The sequence below is a fragment of the Aulonocara sp. 'chitande type north' Nkhata Bay genome, linkage group LG13 (genome assembly GCF_057382095.1).
Source record: "Aulonocara sp. 'chitande type north' Nkhata Bay isolate Kocher_YH1m ecotype deep benthic linkage group LG13, A_spYH_male_GT1.1, whole genome shotgun sequence".
NCBI lineage: Eukaryota > Metazoa > Chordata > Actinopteri > Cichliformes > Cichlidae > Aulonocara > Aulonocara sp. 'chitande type north' Nkhata Bay.
Genome location: NC_141356.1, coordinates 27,898,624 through 27,920,080, shown reverse-complemented (window position 1 = coordinate 27,920,080; position 21,457 = coordinate 27,898,624). Strand labels below are relative to the sequence as shown.

The 21,457-nt window shown below is 37.4% G+C and overlaps 3 protein-coding genes across 5 annotated transcripts in view; 1 reads left to right on the top strand and 2 right to left on the bottom strand.

The window, feature by feature from the left end:
• sprn (shadow of prion protein) overlaps positions 1-995 on the top strand; it is a 5,652-nt gene extending 4,657 nt beyond the window's left edge. For both annotated transcript variants that reach the window (XM_086259657.1, XM_086259656.1), the window contains one exon: positions 1-995. This exon is cut by the window's left edge and continues 590 nt beyond it. The gene's annotated coding sequence lies outside the window, so the exon portion shown is untranslated.
• mtg1 (mitochondrial ribosome-associated GTPase 1) lies at positions 852-6,313 on the bottom strand. Of its 2 annotated transcripts, none has more exons than XM_086259654.1 (11): positions 6,075-6,312; positions 5,886-5,950; positions 4,667-4,771; positions 4,501-4,587; positions 4,340-4,396; positions 3,886-3,976; positions 3,732-3,793; positions 3,550-3,646; positions 3,343-3,424; positions 3,129-3,241; positions 852-1,304 (listed from the first exon to the last, which is right to left on the bottom strand). In XM_086259654.1, the coding sequence occupies exons 1-11, from the start codon at positions 6,247-6,249 to the stop codon at positions 1,207-1,209; spliced, it is 1,032 nt and encodes a 343-aa protein (XP_086115780.1). In that variant the 5' UTR covers positions 6,250-6,312; the 3' UTR covers positions 852-1,206. The 2 variants fall into 2 exon arrangements, with proteins under 2 accessions (XP_086115780.1, XP_086115779.1); XM_086259653.1 differs by lacking the exon at positions 852-1,304 and adding an exon at positions 1,311-1,637 and having other exon boundaries at positions 6,075-6,313.
• Positions 6,314-14,334: 8,021 nt separating this feature from the next.
• LOC147316276 (peroxisomal N(1)-acetyl-spermine/spermidine oxidase-like) lies at positions 14,335-20,690 on the bottom strand. Its single transcript, XM_086259651.1, has 10 exons — positions 20,461-20,690; positions 17,299-17,475; positions 16,666-16,796; positions 16,378-16,565; positions 16,014-16,189; positions 15,694-15,863; positions 15,429-15,514; positions 15,201-15,313; positions 14,918-15,072; positions 14,335-14,835 (listed from the first exon to the last, which is right to left on the bottom strand). Exons 1-10 carry the CDS (start codon positions 20,612-20,614, stop codon positions 14,683-14,685), a joined length of 1,503 nt encoding a protein of 500 aa, XP_086115777.1. The 5' UTR covers positions 20,615-20,690; the 3' UTR covers positions 14,335-14,682.
• Positions 20,691-21,457: the final 767 nt, after the last annotated feature.

Below are 21,457 nucleotides of genomic sequence, written 5' to 3'. Positions count from 1 at the left end.
ACACAGGAGCAGAACAAAACAATGACAAAAGCATCACTGTACTGTACTTTTTACAGTTTTTCCAACCGGCAAACAACAGGCTGCGTTACCAGCTTAGTATTCATGGGGACATTTCACCTCTCAGACTTCATCTCTGCATATATAACAGAACTACTGTCAATTTCCACCCCTAAAGCTTAAATCTTAGTATTTCACTGAAGAACATATCAGCAAAATGCCAATGACTCTTCAGAGTCTAACCGAGCTGCTTTCTGCCAATTTTAACTACTGCCAAATTTAAAAAATATATACTTTTAATAATATGCACAAAATAAAAAGTGACCTGTACTGCAGCTCTGTACAAATGAGAGAATCTATCTGTGTTTAAAAGCAGACCGGTGTATTAATATAAAGTTTGGACTTGCTGCAGTTCATTTAAAATATGGCAGTACAGATTATCAGCTACTTTATAACATTTATTAAGTTGAAAGGAACCTGGCACCAGCATTTTCTCACCCCTGAAATCAAACAGTATTAGTAATTTTTCTCTGAAATATGGACTTATTTATTTTACAGAGGAAAATACGTGTTTTTGTTCAGCTTCCAAACTCAACCAGTGAAACACATTTCATTTCGTTCTTTATACAATAATTTAAATAACAGAATAAGTAAGAGTGCTGTGCTTTGGGACAGCTAGTTTTCCACAATCGTCTTCGCATTCTGAATAGTTCACTGTTTTCTAATAACACCTGAAATTCATCTGAGATCTGTGATCATGACATGGATGAGAGGCAAACCTACCGCTGCTCTCAAAAGCGACCGGTGTCTCTGGAAGGTTTTCACGGTGTTTACATCTTCCAAAAAAAAAAAAATTAATCTACCTACAAAAGATACTCAGGAGCAACAGACTGTTCCACATTTACAAGTGCACTCTATTATATGCTACACTGATGTACATAATAATTAAAGAGTTTGTTATCACTGTCTTTATGCCAATAAATATCCTGTTTACACCACCCTGGATATCTGTCTCATGTATCCTACAAGCAAAACTGAGAATGACTATTTAATAAATGTCTTTTATTTACAAGTCATACAGGAGTCTGGTGACTTTTTGCATTATCCACAAGCCCAAAAAACTGCACCATGTCAGTGCAGACACAGACTAATATGCTCTTGAAGAAATCCAGAAACAGTTTTTAGTTATCGTCGGTAAAATGACTCGGGTCAGTCGAGCATTACTTGACCCAGCTCTCCTTTCCTGAAGGCTCTTATGAAATCATATGCTGCTGCTGTGTAGTTTGGTATTGTGATGGTAACATTTCCTGAAAGAGACAAGGAAAAAAAGGGATTGAACCGTTAAAAGAGAAAAGTGCAACAAACCATGAGGATTGCCCGTGAATTCAATTCAATTCAATTCAATTCAATTTTATTTATATAGCGCCAAATCACAACAAAAGTCGCCTCAAGGCGCTTCATAGATACAGAGAAAAACCCAACAATCATATGACCCCCTATGAGCAAGCACTTTGGCGACAGTGGGAAGGAAAAACTCCCTTTTAACAGGAAGAAACCTCCGGCAGAACCAGGCTCAGGGAGGGGCGGCCATCTGCTGCGACCGGTTGGGGTGAGAGAAGGAAGACAGGATAAAAGACATGCTGTGGAAGAGAGACAGAGGTTAATAACAGATATGATTCAATGCAGAGGGGTCTGTTAACACATAGTGAGTGAGAAAGGTGACTGGAAAGGAAAAACTCAATGCATCATGGGAATCCCCCGGCAGCCTAAGTCTATTGCAGCATAACTAAGGGAGGATTCAGGGTCACCTGGTCCAGCCCTAACTATATGCTTTAGCAAAAAGGAAAGTTTTAAGCCTAATCTTAAAAGTAGAGATAGTGTCTGTCTCCCGAATCCAAACTGGAAGCTGGTTCCACAGAAGAGGGGCCTGAAAACTGAAGGCTCTCCCTCCCATTCTACTTTTAAATACTCTAGGAACAACAAGTAGGCCTGCAGAGCGAGAGCGGAGCGCTCTAATAGGGTGATATGGTACTACAAGGTCATTAAGATAAGATGGGGCCTGATTATTTAAGACCTTGTATGTGAGGAGCAGGATTTTGAATTCAATTCTGGATTTAACAGGAAGCCAATGAAGGGAAGCCAAAACAGGAGAAATATGCTCTCTCTTTCTAGTCCCTGTCAGGACTCTTGCTGCAGCATTTTGGATTAGCTGAAGGCTTTTCAGCGAGTTTTTTGGACATCCTGATAATAATGAGTTACAGTAGTCCAGCCTGGAAGTAATAAATGCATGAACTAGTTTTTCAGCGTCACTCTGAGACAGGATATTTCTAATTTTAGAGATGTTGCGCAAATGGAAGAAAGCAGTCTTACATATTTGTTTAATATGTGCGTTGAAGGACATGTCCTGGTCAAAAATGACTCCAAGGCAAGTAGTTCAAAAAAGGTACTGCAGTAGGTTAAACTGCTGATTAAAGCAAATATATGATCATCCAGTCACTTGATGCATTTAAGCATGCAGACATGATCAAGACCACTTACCAAAGTTCAAACTGAGAATGAACATGGCCACACGGCCATCTCCAAGGTTTACAGAGAATGGCCAGAAAAAGGGAAAATAGTGAGTGGCAGTTCTTTGGGTGAAAATGCTTTTGTTGATGCCAGAGAAGAATGGTCAGGCTGCTTTGAGCTGACAGGAAGGCAGCAGTAACTCAAGGAATGTTGAACACACATCACATGAAATGTTGAAGCAGATGGGCTACAGTTGCAGAAGACCACGCGGTGACCCACAGTCTTCAGATCTTGACCCAGTAATAGTAACTAAGGAAATGGCCAGTTGCATATAAGCAGTCACTTTTATTTTTTAGGAATAGTAAGATTTTTTTCTTTACTTTACTTTTAAATATATATAAAAAATATCTATTTAAAGCTCCTGCCTGCAGACTTTTTTTTTTTTTTATCCCCATTTCAAGCCTTCATGCTAAACTACAAAGCTTGCTTGCAACACAGACAAGGCAGTGGCATCAATTTTGTTCCCAGTCAAAAAGCAAATAAATAAAACCAAATCACTGATAAATAAATCATTAATTACACTGTACAGAGCAGTTGTATGCATAGGATGAGCAGTGTCTTACCCACTCCAGTAATCGCTTTGACCCGCTGAGTTTTTCCAAGTTTTACAGCAATGCGTTTGAGGACATGCTGGATGTCGTCACTAGGCTCTTGGAGATCATATTTGTCCACATAACTGCACACAAACACATCTTTACAGTAAACATTCAAGAGAAAGCTAAATAAAAAAAATAAAAAATGCACATGAACACAAAATAGGAGAAAGAAAAATTCCACCTGAACTTTCCTAGCCTGTTCAGAGAATAGAGTAAGTAGTCAGCAATGATGTCTTCACCCACTAAATGGTCCAGTATAGTTCCTGGAGAAAAACAGATTTTCAAATCATTCTGTATAAACAAGAAATCCAACTATTTGGAAAAAAATAATTTTATCATATATACAAACTGACAATAATTATGTTAGGGAGAAAAAAAATCTGCATACCACATAAGGCCAGCTTCATGCCTGTTTCAACACTCTCAATTTTAGGAGGCAAGACTCCAGGTGTGTCTAACAGGTACATTATGGGTCGCTCACACACCTGAGGACAGCAGCAGTTATAAATACTGGATGGTTGATCAGACCATCAAAACACAAACAAAGGCAAACGCATTCTCTACACACACCTGAATTTTAGTTAGGACCGCTTTGGTTATTCCTGGTTCCCCACCTACTCGAGATGCACGACCTGAAATTAGTGTACAAGTGCAACACTCGTTAATGAGGAGGTGAAAGTTCTACTGAAATCTTCAAATCAATCCACAACTTTTCTGCATTTACCCTTTTTTAGATTTGTTCTTCTCAACGAGTTAATAAGAGACGACTTCCCAACATTGGGCACTCCAATCACCATCAGGCAGTAATTTGTAATCTGAAAGTTTAACACGTTAATGTGGTTGCATTTTAAATAAAATCAATGAAGTAGGAAAATGTAACATTCAAAGAAAACTAATTTCTTCAACATAGAAGACACTGGTGAGCAATTTGCTTCCATATTTGTAGCTTAAAGACTAAGATAGCCAATAAGGAGGGACGTGTCATTATTTAATAGGCAAAACTCACAGCATGGTGAGGATATGAGTGCAATTTCTATAGTTTTGTGGCACTTTTTCTGGACATACCTCATATCTTGTGCAAGAAATTGAATTTGAGGTTGTATAGAAGCAGTGAGGATATATGTTCTCTGCCACAGAGCACTAAAACAATATAGTTTAACCGTCCAGACTGAATGTACCTCCTCTCGGTTAAAGCGTGGTTTGCTTGCAATAATATCCATCACCTTTGGCACCAGCTAAAGAAAAGAAGACAGAATTAGTTTGCACATCTGTGCTCATAACTTTTGCAACTTTTTTAGCTGTGTAGGAAATGGCTGCAAACAGTAAAATGTTTTTCTACCTTTTTGATGTTGTGGTCTCTCTGCTTTAAGCAGTCTGTGAAGAGAACATGTGTCATCCCTTCTTTTTCTAGCTTCTTCAGGATTCTCTGCAGAGTAAATGTAGCTGTAGTACAGTAAAATGCTGCTGACATGCGACTCTGCCAAAGCTGCTGCAAGAATTTGTACCTGCTTGTTGGACAGATCAGCGAGGTCCATCTTGTTGAGAATTAGCAAATGTGGTTTGGCACTCAGTGTGTCCTGAAACACCGGGTTTCTTCCAGAGAATGGGATGTTTTTAAAGTTAAGGATTAACATCACAGGGCTCCCGCAGTTTTAAATTATCACCTGACCACATGCTATTTTTGAAATTCAGAACACACGTGGAGTACTTAGTAGAGGACTAGAAACACCTGTCTTGCTCAGGTGGTAAACAAGCTCTGAACTAAACTAAACCACTTTCTACATAATTTAGTTGTTATCTTGCCAAAATCTTGCATAGATAAATATATATTTTTTTAAAATCAGCTCATGTGCATCTCCCAGATCAGTTCACAGTGATGCACCTTCTATTTTCACAACTATGCACCATGTTTATTGGCATAATAGTGAAAACTCTCTGTCTCTCCTGTAGCTCTTTCTTTAAGTAAAGTTTAAAAGGTTACTCCGAATCACAAACCAATGTGCTTTTTTCTTTCCTGTTTTATTTTCCTGCCGTGCCTTAAAAAAGTCGCTTCTACAATGAAAATGTTAACATGGTGCATAGAGTACCTTTTGCACAAAATGTTCTTATTCTTAAGAGTTTCTCTTAAGGATTAAAAAGGGTGATAAAATCCATATACACTGTTAATGTTTATATCAATTTGCTCTTTTTTCTTATGTGACCTTGTCTGCTGTCCTTCAATATATTTAAGAAAATCAAAAATAGAAAAAAACTCACTACCTATATACACCATTTTTCCCCATTTCAAAGTCAAAGCTTAATTGTTGTCAAAGCTATGTTGCTATGTTGTCTATAAAATAATTTGTTTTTAAGAGTGTATAGATTATCTATACATATAATCATAACCCATCATATCCGCTGATGTTGCAGAGGTACTTTAGGTAGAGGTAAGGGCTTTTTATAAATAAAAATATTCAGGCTTAAAATTAAAATTACACCAATATAAAAGATTTTTCACCCTAAAAATATGCCAAAATCTCTCATCGATTATTAAGGTATTGGTTAACAAAATAACACGGAATAATGTCCAAATATCAACAATAAAAGCTATGACAGCTGGCATCATGCAGCACCCTCCAGAAAATACGGTTTTTATTGGAATTTTGATACAATTAAATACACCACTGTTTGTTTTTTATTTAAAAGATGATACTGTTTTATGGTGTAATTTAATAAAAAGGATATTCTGGCATCGTGTATTTCTATGATGCAGTCCACACTCTTCAGGTTGGCTCTCATCTGTTTTAGTCCTACAAAGAACAAATTATTTCAGCAACTATGTGACCAAGAAATGACCTCGAACACCAGATTACCCGCATTTTCAAAAGCACCATAAACCACACTTTACAGCCAATGTAAAGCCGAAGCTGTCACCTTTAGCCATGTGTCCGGGGAACCAGTGAGCCACTTCCCGTCCGCCAAAGTCGAAAACGGTTCTGAACTTGTCGACATGACGGAGTGCCTGGTACAGTTTCATGCTATTTACCCAAATATATATCCACCGTCCTTCATTTGCTTTAAGAGAACACTTACTTTGACTCAACTGCATGCACTAAACAGACATGTGTCTCACTGTTTACATCCCGACTCGAATCTGCCGTCAAGCTTTTTTTGTTCCGGTGTTGTGCCAAAAAGTGATTGTCTGCCAGAAACTGATTGCCGTCCGCGGGAGCGCGCGCAGCTGCTTAAAGCTGCAGCGCGCGGATTACTTGCGTTGCCAGCTACTTCCGTGCAACTGATATAACGTGGGGGGAAAAACCCAAACACATTTATGCCTTTGTTATTAGGCAAAGGTATGCATTTATGGAGCTTTAACGTTTCTTGTAACCGAATTATGACACTTATCAGAAGGTTGCTTTCAGTGTGTAGCGCAGTCACGAATGACTACACGCATCACGATGGAATAATTAATGCCTACAGGTTTAGTATGTCTACTCTCGTTGTTCATATTTGTTATAAGACTGTCGAATAGTAGTTAAAACAATAAAGACCTATTGTACCAGTATCACCATGACTCTTTCTTGTTTGTTCAGAATAACGACTGAGAACATGGCATTTTAGCGCTACCAAAAAGTGATTGTGGCCTATAACTTGTCACTGAAACAATATTTCGGCTTCAAACTTGTTGGATATATTCCAGAGGGGCTACATGTGATATATTATATCCCCAAAACTCTCCAAGAACTGCTGAATAACTTGTACAGGAACAATAAAACTGATAATATGCCATTTTCGACCTGCCAAAAAGTGATTGTGGACTATAACTTGTCACTGAAACAATATTTCTGCTTCAAACTTGGCGGATGTCATTCAGAAGGGTCATATGTCAAATATTACATCTCAAACAGTCCCTTAGAACTGCTGGATAACCTGTAAAGGAACATTAACATTGATAATATGTCATTTTCAGCCTGCCAAAAAGTGATTGTGGCCTATATCTTGTCACTGAAACAATGTTTCTGCTTCAAACTTGGTGGATGTCATTCAGAAGGGTCCTATGTGACATATTATATCTCAAACACTCTCCAAGAACTGCTGAAAAACTTTTAAAATAACATTAATACCGATAATATGTCATTTTCAACCTGCCAAAAAGTGATTGTGGCCTATATCTTGTCAATGAAATACTATTTCTACTTCAAACTTGCTGCATGTCATTCTGAAGGGTCCTATGTAACATATTATATCTCAATTAGTCCCTTAGAACTGCTGAATAACCATTAAGGGAACAATAAAACTGATAATATGCAATTTCCAACCTGTCTGTGAAGGTTCTCAGTCATCCAGGTCATCGTAGTTTTTTTCAAAATTGTTGGATATCATCCAGAAGGGTTACATGTGATATATATTATGTCCCAAACACTCTCCAAGAACTGCTGAATAACTTTTAAAAGAACATTAATACCGATAATATGTTATTTTCAACCTGCCAAAAAGTGATTGTGGACTATATCTTGTCAATGAAATACTATTTCTGCTTCAAACTTGCTGCATGTCATTCTGAAGGGTCCTATGTAACATATTATATCTCAATTAGTCCCTTAGAACTGCTGAATAACCATTAAGGGAACGATAAAACTGATAATATGCAATTTCCAACCTGCCAAAAAGTGATTGCCGCCTATATCTTGTCACTGAAAAAATGTTTCTGCTTCAAAATTGTTGGGTATCATCCAAAAGGGTTACATGTGACACATTATATCTCAAACAGTCTCTAAGGACTGTTGAATAACTATTAAAGGATCATTAATACCCATAATATGCCATTTTCGACCTGCCAAAAAGTGATTGTAGACTATAACTTGTCACTGAAATACTATTTCTGCTTCAAACTTGGTGGATGTCATTCAGAAAGGTCATATGTCAAATATTACATCTCAAACAGTCCCTCAGAACTGCTAAATTACCATTAAGGGAACAATAAAACTGACAATATGCAATTTTCAACCTACCAAAAAGTGATTGTGGCCTATATCTTGTCACTGAAACAATATTTCTGCTTCAAACTTGGCGGATGTCATTCAGAAGGGTCATATGTCAAATATTACATCTCAAACAGTCCCTTAGAACTGCTGGATAACCTGTAAAGGAACATTAACATTGATAATATGTCATTTTCAGCCTGCCAAAAAGTGATTGTGGCCTATATCTTGTCACTGAAACAATGTTTCTGCTTCAAACTTGGTGGATGTCATTCAGAAGGGTCCTATGTGACATATTATATCTCAAACACTCTCCAAGAACTGCTGAAAAACTTTTAAAATAACATTAATACCGATAATATGTCATTTTCAACCTGCCAAAAAGTGATTGTGGCCTATATCTTGTCAATGAAATACTATTTCTACTTCAAACTTGCTGCATGTCATTCTGAAGGGTCCTATGTAACATATTATATCTCAATTAGTCCCTTAGAACTGCTGAATAACCATTAAGGGAACAATAAAACTGATAATATGCAATTTCCAACCTGTCTGTGAAGGTTCTCAGTCATCCAGGTCATCGTAGTTTTTTTCAAAATTGTTGGATATCATCCAGAAGGGTTACATGTGATATATATTATGTCCCAAACACTCTCCAAGAACTGCTGAATAACTTTTAAAAGAACATTAATACCGATAATATGTTATTTTCAACCTGCCAAAAAGTGATTGTGGACTATATCTTGTCAATGAAATACTATTTCTGCTTCAAACTTGCTGCATGTCATTCTGAAGGGTCCTATGTAACATATTATATCTCAATTAGTCCCTTAGAACTGCTGAATAACCATTAAGGGAACGATAAAACTGATAATATGCAATTTCCAACCTGCCAAAAAGTGATTGCCGCCTATATCTTGTCACTGAAAAAATGTTTCTGCTTCAAAATTGTTGGGTATCATCCAAAAGGGTTACATGTGACACATTATATCTCAAACAGTCTCTAAGGACTGTTGAATAACTATTAAAGGATCATTAATACCCATAATATGCCATTTTCGACCTGCCAAAAAGTGATTGTAGACTATAACTTGTCACTGAAATACTATTTCTGCTTCAAACTTGGTGGATGTCATTCAGAAAGGTCATATGTCAAATATTACATCTCAAACAGTCCCTCAGAACTGCTAAATTACCATTAAGGGAACAATAAAACTGACAATATGCAATTTTCAACCTACCAAAAAGTGATTGTGGCCTATATCTTGTCACTGAAACAATATTTCTGCTTCAAACTTGTTGGGTATCATCCAAAGGGATGATATGTGGCACATCATATCCCAAACAGTCTCTAAGAAATACTGAATAACTTTTAAAGGAACATTAACATTGATAATATGCCATTTTCAGCCTGCCAAAAAGTGATTGCTGCCTATAACTTGTCACTGAAACAATATTTCTGCTTCAAACTTGTTGGGTATCATCCAAAAGGATGATATGTGGCACAGCATATCCCAAACAGTCTCTAAGAAATGCTGAATAACTTTTAAAGGATCATTAATACCCATAATATGCCATTTTCAACCTGTTCAATTTGTTTATTAATTCATTAATTTATGTTCGTGTTGCTGTGTGTGTTTCTGTGTTGTTCACAACATTAGAGTTCAGCTTTGATTGCAATTTGTTTGTAGGATGATTCAATTATTTTGTGTTTCCTAACATGTTAGTATAGTTACTGTATGCAAAGAATTAATATATATGTTGTTCCATGGTTTACTGGTGTTGAGCTTCTGCTATACCCCCTGTTTCTGGTCTATTTGTTAGTTTAGTTTAACTGGTGGTTTCTTCTTTAATTGGATGTAATTGTTATTTGTTTTTGGTTTTCGTTTCAATTAATAAGTGCTGTATTGGAATGACATTTTTATTACCGTTTGTTTTGTCTTTCCTATTACTTGGTGTTCCTAATGTGTTTAAGCAGATCTCCTCCCACCTGTTTCCATTTGGCCATTATCCTTTTTTTGTATTATTTTTGAATTACAACATTTTTGAAATTTGACGTTTTATGCACAGGTTGAAAATGACATATTATCGGTATTAATGTTCTTTTAAAAGTTATTCAGCAGCTCTTGGAGAGTGTTTGGGATATAATATATCATATGTAACCCTTCTGGATCGTATCCAACAAGTTTGAAGCAGAAATATTGTTTCAGTGACAAGTTATAGTCCACAATCACTTTTTGGCAGCTTGAAAATGGCATATTATCAGTGTTATTGTTCTTGTACAAGTTATTCAGCAGTTCCAAGGGACTGTTTGAGATATAATATTTGACATATGACCCATCTGAATGACATGCAGCAAGTTTGAAGCAGAAATAGTATTTCAGTGACAAGATATAGGCGGCAATCACTTTTTGGCAGGCTGAAAATGGCATCCTTTAAAAGTTATTCAGCATTTCTTAGAGACTGTTTGGGATATGCTGTGCCACATATCATCCTTTTGGATGATACCCAACAAGTTTGAAGCAGAAATATTGTTTCAGTGACAAGTTATAGGCAGCAATCACTTTTTGGCAGGCTGAAAATGGCATATTATCAATGTTAATGTTCCTTTAAAAGTTATTCAGCATTTCTTAGAGACTGTTTGGGATATGATGTGCCACATATCATCCCTTTGGATGATACCCAACAAGTTTGAAGCAGAAATATTGTTTCAGTGACAAGATATAGGCCACAATCACTTTTTGGTAGGTTGAAAATTGCATATTGTCAGTTTTATTGTTCCCTTAATGGTAATTTAGCAGTTCTGAGGGACTGTTTGAGATGTAATATTTGACATATGACCCTTCTGAATGACATCCACCAAGTTTGAAGCAGAAATAGTATTTCAGTGACAAGTTATAGTCTACAATCACTTTTTGGCAGGTCGAAAATGGCATATTATGGGTATTAATGATCCTTTAATAGTTATTCAACAGTCCTTAGAGACTGTTTGAGATATAATGTGTCACATGTAACCCTTTTGGATGATACCCAACAAGTTTGATGCAGAAATATTGTTTCAGTGACAAGATATAGTCCACAATCACTTTTTGGCAGGTTGAAAATAACATATTATCGGTATTAATGTTCTTTTAAAAGTTATTCAGCAGTTCTTGGAGAGTGTTTGGGACATAATATATATCACATGTAACCCTTCCGGATGATATCCAACAATTTTGAAAAAAACTACGATGACCTGGATGACTGAGAACCTTCACAGACAGGTTGGAAATTGCATATTATCAGTTTTATCGTTCCCTTAATGGTTATTCAGCAGTTCTAAGGGACTGTTTGAGATATAATATGTCACATAGGACCCTTCAGAATGACATGCAGCAAGTTTGAAGCAGAAATAGTATTTCATTGACAAGATATAGGCCACAATCACTTTTTGGCAGGTTGAAAATGACATATTATCGGTATTAATGTTATTTTAAAAGTTTTTCAGCAGTTCTTGGAGAGTGTTTGAGATATAATATGTCACATAGGACCCTTCTGAATGACATCCACCAAGTTTGAAGCAGAAACATTGTTTCAGTGACAAGATATAGGCCACAATCACTTTTTGGCAGGCTGAAAATGGCATATTATCAATGTTAATGTTCCTTTACAGGTTATTCAGCATTTCTAAGGGACTGTTTGAGATGTAATATTTGACATATGACCCTTCTGAATGACATCCGCCAAGTTTGAAGCAGAAATATTGTTTCAGTGACAAGTTATAGTCCACAATCACTTTTTGGCAGGTCGAAAATGGCATATTATCAGTTTTATTGTTCCTGTACAAGTTATTCAGCAGTTCTTGGAGAGTTTTTGGGATATAATATATCACATGTAACCCCTCTGGAATATATACAACAAGTTTGAAGCCGAAATATTGTTTCAGTGACAAGTTATAGGCCACAATCACTTTTTGGTAGCGCTAAAATGCCATGTTCTCAGTCGTTATTCTGAACAAACAAGAAAGAGTCATGGTGATACTGGTACAATAGGTCTTTATTGTTTTAACTACTATTCGACAGTCTTATAACAAATATGAACAACGAGAGTAGACATACTAAACCTGTAGGCATTAATTATTCCATCGTGATGCGTGTAGTCATTCGTGACTGCGCTACACACTGAAAGCAACCTTCTGATAAGCGTCATAATTCGGTTACAAGAAACGTTAAAGCTCCATAAATGCATACCTTTGCCTAATAACAAAGGCATAAATGTGTTTGGGTTTTTTCCCCCCACGTTGTATCAGTTGCACGGAAGTAGCTGGCAACGCAAGTAATCCGGGCGCTGCGGCTTTAAGCAGCTGCGCGCGCTCCCGCGGACGGCAATCAGTTTCTGGCAGACACACCGGCATGAAGACGACTTCTTCTACTTTTTTCAGGTTCGTATAAGTTGCTACCGCCCCCTGCAGGAACACCTGAGCTGGGCAGAAAATCTTCCGTGTCATTGAATAAAAACTGATGACGGTGTCAAAGATGGTGGTAGGGAGATTATTTCAAGGGGAAGCCTTTAAAAACCCTATTTTGGTACAGACTTTTAGGCTATATTTCATTCTCCCAACAAATCACATATCCACGTTTATATACAATTTCTTTATAAAATTTTGCAAGTTTACGCACCTTAACAATATTCTTAGTATTAAACAACTTCTCCATCTTATAAACATTTGGTCTCAACCTAAAATACACAGGCAGACATGTTTGTTTTTGCAACTTAAAATGACTAAATTCAAACAAGTAATGAGAGTCATCTCCAAGTTTCCCTAATCTACAAAGTCCACATAAACATTTGGTACATATAACTCCATACAATCTACCCATAATGACTGGGAACACCGCATCTAAACCTTTTCCAGATAACACAAAATAGAAACTACACAAATTTTATTCCAGTTTGATCTCTTGTTGAAATATTCTGTAATTTATTGGAAAAAATTGGAATTCCAAAATTATTAAACATTTTGGAATTCCAATTTTGTCTCAGAATATCAGATATACTCATCTCAGTAAGTGGTCTTATAGCTATCATTCACCACTCTGGTATGTTCTCATAAATAATAAAATCCTGTATATTGAAATGCTTGCTTTAAGATTCAATTAATGAAATGTCTTCATGGTCCCACGCCTCTGGTAAGAGCAACTGGTTAAATAACTGTAACTGAGTTTCAACAGATAATCCCAGATCTCTAGCTTTAGTTAACAAACTATAGAGCTTTCCAAATCTGCCCCAGTTGACTTAATAGCCCTTTCAAGTGGTTATTGTAATTAAATGTGACACCAAGATAAGCATAACGATCCACTGCTTGTAATACAGAAATTCCAAATTTGAAGTCATGGAATTTTCTTACTTTACCTCTTGCAAAAACTTTACTTTTATTAGAATTTACACTTAGTTTCCAGTCAACACAATATCTTTCTACTGCATTTAAAGTCTTCTTCTTCTTATGATGAAGCCTTTATTTGCCACTTGCAGTTGCCTGCAGTGAAATTACACAAACATCACATTGGGGAGACGAGTCAGAACAGGTATACAGGCTTCTATAGCTTTGTCTCTGAGTCTGACAATACTACAGTGTCATCTGCATACGTAAGAACAATAAGTCTTACACAGACCTCAGCATCATCATCACTCATTTTGCAGTCATTATAATACCTATTCATTGTATACTCAAAATCATTTAAAAAGATTGCAAAGAGGTGATACATTTTCACCCCGTTGAACCCCTATATTACAATCAACAAACTTTTTTAGAATTTATTTTTTAAGATTTGACTGGTGATCTGAAACGGTATTGGATGATGAGACTTAGAAGGACTTTGATGATTCTAAAGGCAGAAAATCTTAAATAAAAAGTTAAAGTATATTATACTTTACAAATTAGCAGCAGGTGAAGATGCATTACTGCTGCTCTAGAGCTCTTCATGGACAAGCCCCAGCCTACCTCAGTGAACCTTTAAATCCATACATCCTCAGCAGATCCTTGAGGCCCCAAACTCTCCTCTGTGCCTGAGATCTGTGGGCTCTGTGAGCGTGCTTAAAAAACAGCTAAAAAGTCATATTTTAAAGCTGTTCTAGCATTTTTGAGGTGAAGGACCTTGTAATATTTGCCTTAAAATGCATCATGTCAGGAGATGTGCTTAGTTCCTAAAAATTACATTCACAAAAAGCCGATCCACTAGAAAATACAGTTTATTCATAGTTAATTAAAATCAGTCCAAACGCAACAATTCGAGTTTGCAAAAGGAAAGTTCAGTCAGTTATTGTCAGTCCTCAAATGACAAATTTGCACAGTCAGTATTAACAACCATTATTCATGTCAACACATCATTATTCTACACACTGTGTGTGTTGCCTGTACTGGTTGAAAGTACCAGTGAGGCCCATTAAACATCCTCAAGTTAGCAGCAAGCCTTCATATTCACTCTGATTTTCATTGTTTAAAAATAATGTAACACATCAAAAGTGAAGTACATTTTTATATTATAGTAAATTTGAGCTTTTTAGTGGCAAAGAGCAATTTTTTAAAACTTTGACTTTGGAAACTCAGAAGGAGTAATGAGTGAGTAGTGCGAGATAAGTCTATCAGCTTCTCTCCACCCGGTGAGAACAGCTCCATGGACGGTTGAGAAGTAGCAGTGATGAGTTGCCTCTCCAGCGAACAACACCTGCAGGGGCTGAAAGAGGCAAATTAGAAAGAAGTGTTAGACCTTTAATGATGTTTCTGGTGGTTTGAGTGTGAACATAATATGTAGCTACTTGTGATTTTGATCCTTTTGGTGGAAGGGGCTCCATCAAGTTGTCCAGGTCCTGCTCTGAACAGCCTTTTCCAAGATTACTGTAGGATCCACACGTCCACGGATCGTGAAACCACTGGGAGCGCAGGATTCTCCTTGGAGTGATGATGGGGTTCCCTAAACATGCAAAAAAACAAACAAACCCCAAAACATATCTTTCTAAAATGACTTTTGTAAGTCCTTGTGAAACTAATGACACTGGAATATCTGGCATTTCTCACTACTTATGATCTGTCTGGACTCACCTGTAAACCTGCGAATAAGTTGTGTGATGGCATCTGTGACCTGCTGTTCAGACAGTGTTTCCATGTACTCTGACTCATGTCCAGAAATCCAGCCACAGAGAAGGTGACCGTGCCTGAAGATTAAACCACACACAGAACTGCACTGTTAATGTACGAATTGGCATGTTTTTACCACTCAGTGCAAATCTAAAATGCTGGGCAAGCATTAGCATTTTGTGAGCAGTTGACCTTTCAGTGGGTTTGAGTACAGTGAAGCCAAACAACTTCTTTATCCAGGATGTTTGCACATCTGGCACCTGGTCCACCACAGCATCCTGAAGTATGAAAAGGGATTAAACAGACATTCAAGCGTTAGCAAAGAATCTAACAACCAGCATAAACCTACAAACATTTTGAAACAGAGATATGAGCTGATGTACTCCTGTTTAAGATCCAACACAGCATGCACAGTATCTTTATTTAGGTGGCTGAGTATGCCTTTATGAAATCTCACCTCATCATCCCACACGAAGAAGATGACCTCACAGTCAGCATCCCACCACGGTGAATCAAACTCCACAAATATTTTATTGTTTGTCCCAAAACCCAGCCTCTGGACGGAGAGCAGCTTGTGCAGAGGGAGAGGAGGATGGAACAAGGTTGAGTGGTGCTTCTTCAAGTATCCTGACAAAAAGACAACAACTTTAAATTCACTGAGCCTCAATGTGGAAGTACTTGTTTTTGTGACCCTATGTGAATAAGGGAGCATGTATTAAGTAATAAAACCTTCATACACTGAGGTATAAATCAGCATTTTATGCGTGTGAAACTTACCAAGTGGCACGGTGACTATAACGTGATCAGCAACGAGCTTTTGGCCATCACACTCAATCATCACGGGCTCTGCGCTCTTTGCGCTGTTCCAGTTGACACAGCGCACAGGCTTATTGTAGGTCACTAAACCAGCAGGGAGCTCTTCTATCAAGTTCTGGGTTAGACCTTCATAGCCACTGTACAAACAAAGGACATAACTATTAAGTCATATGTGCTGCAACAATTTACTGAATTAAATTAAAAATTGCATTACAGGCTGACTAATCTACTAAGACAATAATTAAGACTGAGTATTTGCTTGTTTGCCCTAACAAAATAAATGGTTGTTTTTGCACAGTGTAAATGCAGAGTCAGGAGTACGAACCCTGGGAATGTACAGTCCAGTCCAGGTAGAGTCTTGTATAGGCCAAAGGCCCCCATGCTGACCTCATCCATGCTGTGAGTCCCATTGACACAGCACTCGACTTTCAACATGTTACTGATCACACAGAGTCGCAGAGATCTGGTGGCTTCATCAACATCTTTCCATTTCTCTGCTGCGTGCTGTTGCACCTACACCAGATAACAAGCAAAGAAAAACACCCACAATCCATGTGAGAATCTAGATGCCACTAATGATTTGCTGTGGATAAAAACACAGCCAGAAATTTACCTGTGCCCGTAAGAAATCACCCACACTGGGCCAGGGTTCTCCTCTTTGACTCTGAAAATCGGAACTTTCATTTATCAGCTCCAAAAACAATTTCTGAGCAGGTAAGATGTCCTCAGCGTTCAGCTCCCGACCTGCAGATGTTACACAAGAACACTGGTCAGGAAAATCTAGACTTCTCTACATTTTTTTAACCTCTCCTCCAGTTCAGAGCTCTTCTTGAAGGCTGGTTTCACACTTTATCTTCCCATTCAATAAAGATGACCAAGACAGATTTAGTATGCTCTGAATCTTTTAAATCAATTTAAAATCCATTTGTTCCATGAAGTCATCCTCATAAAATGAAGGGAATTCTCTACTCCTCATGGACTTTTTCACTCTTTAACTATATCACCTCTTGATGGCAGAGCTCAGTGGCTGTTGGCCACACCATTCACACTGTTAAGACACCAGCATGCAAACAATGATGATTTACAGCCTCTGCCTTTTCCTTGTCTATTTGCATTAATACTTTGCATTTGGTTGACGTACCTTCCCTGCCCCAGTAATTAGGTTATGTGTAAGACTAATCAAAATATTACTAATCTAAAAAAACAATCAAACCAACAAATACACTTTATAAAAACATCCTTGAACCTGAACTGCTGAAGAATCTGGGAACCCAAGGAAGATGGCCTCTGACATCCAAGGCCTGGTTCTCCGGCTTGAGGGCTTCTGGATCCAAAAGCCCATACTGACGGGCCAGACAAAACACCGGGTTCTCCTCACACGGCCCATGGATCCAGTTTGCTCCTATCTCAACAATTTTATCACCTACAGGTAAAAAGATTTTGTCCAGAAGCAGAGAAGGAAACAACTTTTAATAATCGGATTATATACTCTTGCCATGCTGTTGTTGTATTAGAGCTGCCTGGCAAGGGTATAGGCAAGGGTTGGCTGGATAACCAATCAGCCTACTGTTTTATTAACCACATGATCAAATATACTGTTACATAGGAACAGGTTTTAATTGTATTTCTATTTTTAAAATGTGTCTAGTTTCTTCTACACTATGTTGTATATTGTTGAATGAATTTTGTCCTAAGAGACAACAATAGTGAGATTAGTTAACACAGTAGTATCATTTACAGACCTTGGTGTCATAATCCCGAGTCCCAGTGTTCTTAGTTAAGTGTTTTGTTCTTTTAATTATGTTGTCCTTGAAGTCCTGCCTCCTTTTGTTAAATCTCTGTCTCTGTTTGGTGCTCTATTATTTGCTGGTATTGTGCCAAAAAGTGATCGTCAGCCAAAGAGCGGTTTCCAATGTTTCTGTGTGTGTGTTTTTTTCCTTTAAATTTTTACGAGTAATATCTTTACATGTCTTCGTAAACAGACTGGAGTAAACTGGATTTCTGAAGGGGTTATATCTATATCTATCTATCTATGTCAGGGCTCTGTGTGCGGGCAGGCGGAGAGGAGGATCCAAGCGCAGGACTCGAACACAGAATTGTAAATCAAAACCTCAGCTTTATTGCTGACATGAAAACCAAACGTGAAGTGCCGCGAATACAGAAACCAAAAAACACACAGGCATAATCTGAGGGTACGACACGACACCGAGCATGGGAAAACACAGGGCTTATATACACAGGGTAGTAATGAGGGAATGGGCAACAGGAGGGAGACACAGCTGGGAGAGATCAGGGCTAACGAGACAGGGGGGAACAAAGCTGCACACACTAACCTAAGACAACGACTTTCACAATAAAACAGAAAACATGAAACACTACTAAAAGACACGGACAGAAAATAATACATGAAACCACAATTCCTAAAACATGGATAAACAGAAACATGAAACTCTAATAATAAACATCATCATCATCATCACAACAAGAGAATGAGAAAACAATCCTGACAGGGGATTTCTTTAAATCACCCTGTAATTCTTCAGCTAAGACACCCGAGTTAGAAAACACAGAGACTGCAGTCGTTTTTACACGCGTGGGCAGCAGCAAACGCACCCTGCAACTGCACACTGCTGCCTGCGTTCCTTTATTTTATACATGTCTGTGTGTGTGTGTGTGTGTACAAAAATAACAACGTCACTCAGAATCAGCACACACTTAAGATTATAGTTTCACTTCTATTAAAAACATGCTCTGCAGTTTCCTGTCTACACTTTGTACAGAGTGTACTAAAAGCAACGGGTTATTTCCCTTTTCTACATCTGTTCTCAAAAAGAGGAAATGGTTCAGTAGCTGAATAAGTTCATCAAAAGTTATTAGGTGAAAAGTCACATAGACATTTAGATTGCTTAAACAACAGAAAAACACATTTCATGAAGCTGATCAAATTATATAAAAACAAAAATCTCTTGACAAATCCAAAACACCAAGATAACTGAAACACAAAGTACCAGAGAAACATAAAGAATAATCCATGATGACATAATAAACTCAATTGCTGGGTCCAACGGACCCAGAACCGTGACTGACTATCTATCTATCTATCTATCTATCTATCTATCTATCTATCTATATATATATATATATATATATATATATATATATATATATATATATATATATATATATATATAGAGAGAGAGAGAGAGAGAGAGAGAGAGAGAGAGAGATAGATATATACATATCTCAAAGAAATGGCCTGTTTTTCAAGTATCTTCATGATTCTACCTTTACCTATTTTACTTTACTTTACCTACCTACCTCTACCTATTGTATCTACATATATAAAATATCTAGTTCTTTTCAGGCCCTGAAAATATGTATTCAAAGTGATGGAAACATAACAGTGATGTTAATTTCACCAAAAACCAAACCAACAAGTCATTTCTAAAAAAAATTCCTGCAATCACTTTTTGGTAAATACCTGACAAAGATCGGGGGAAAATTGATAGGGCATAGTATCGATAAACTAAAATACTCTGGGGATGCTATGAATAATCTCACCTTATAGAAGGCAACCTTTCTGCAAACAGTTATAGTCTGACTTGGATTGAGTCCAATCACTCTAGGAGACATTGTTGAAGGTTTCATATAATAGCTGTCTAATTTATAAATGTAGACAAACTCCTGCCATGTTTCAATCGGTTTGAATGAGACTTTGTCAGTTAGCACAAATCGAGGGGACTCAACCGGCTGCCAGTTGGTTGTAATCTAGTTATATTCCTATAGAACAGAAAGGTTACTGAACTCAAATGTAACAGTTAAATATTAATTTCTGTTAAATGTGGCTTTCAGTAATTTATCACTCTTAGTTACTGTATTATCAAAAACATATTGAATGTCATTACCAACTTGATCCAGTCAGTTGCAGAATGGTAGCAGCATATTGCTCCAAATTATTTGCATCTTGTATTTTGAACAGTTTACAGCAGTAAGGCTTCTTTCTTTACTTCGCTTTCCTCTCTTACGAATCCTTCATATGGGTCCACAAAACCTTTGCTACACACCACTTTATGACGCTTGGAGGAGCTATACATTACGGTTATGCAATGTGTAAGTTTCTGCCAGAGTTCAACTCATTATACAGCTGTGCTATAAGGTGTCCTCTCTAACGTAGTATCCAAAGTCCTTCTATCATATCCCTGGCATGCATCTGTATGCTGCGCTTTCACTTTAGGTCATCCAATCACATCCAACATGAAAGTGCAGTGTGAGGAAATAAAAAAAAAAAAACTTTACACTGTTGCTTGCCATCATGACAAGAAAATGAATTGTGTGTTTGTAATTTGCGGACACCAGAATTTAAAAAACTGCAGATTGACTGAAAAAGCCCTAAGTGCATGTTACTCACCGATCCTTCCTGTTTTTATTCGTCCTCCGCTTCTTCCTGTCGCCTCCAGTATCCGCACATGATGAAAACCAGCTTTCACCAGTTTCTGTGCTGCTGCTATACCAGCTATCCCACATCCTATGATCACTACTTTCGCGTCTCTGTGTCCACCCATGTCTGGCAACAACGGTGAACCGCAGCTGTGTCCTTCAGTGGAGCGAAAAAAACCCCCAGCTGCGAACAAAAATTCTTCCGGTCAAGATTTTCAGAATAAAGTCCATTTTCCGATTTTCCCTAGAAAGCTTGACTACATGGAAAGTTATTCTCGCCATTATAAATAAAATACATTGAAAATATGTTTACATTATAATATATTATCAATAAGCCAAAATTTCAGGTTTCAAAATTGTAACTTAATAACTTAAAATTTAAAGTTATTTTCTTTGTAAGGAGTGGTCACTCCTCCAAAAAAAGCTTTGTTGAGACAGAGAGATAGAGACAGATGAGCTGACAGAAGAAAAGTTTGCATGCCTCCCTAAAGCTGATCACATGACATCACCTTATATATTCATAGAGAGCTACTTTGTCTTTAGTGGCTTTCTTAAATAAAATACACTTCATTACACATTGAATATTTTATTTGGTGACTTTGAGGAAATGTATTTGTATTTCCAAAACACAAAGACTTCACTTGTCAGTTAATAATTAAAGTTGTATCCTTACTGCAGTTTTTCAGTATTAAACTTCAGAGTATTAGAGAGCAGACAATGTATTTTCAAACAGAGGACTGACATCAAGGTTCTTACAGTTAGCTGGTATTTTGATCTATATAACATACTAACATTTTCATTTCAGATGACAGAAAGCCTGAAACGCCTGGGTGCCCTAGAATGCACCTGGATCCTGGTAATCCTGGTTTATGATTAACCTTGGTGCTTCTAGTACAGAAAAGAAAAACACCTTTGTGGAGGTGCAAGTGAGAAAGTTCCTGCTCTTTATGCATAAACCAATAAAGACA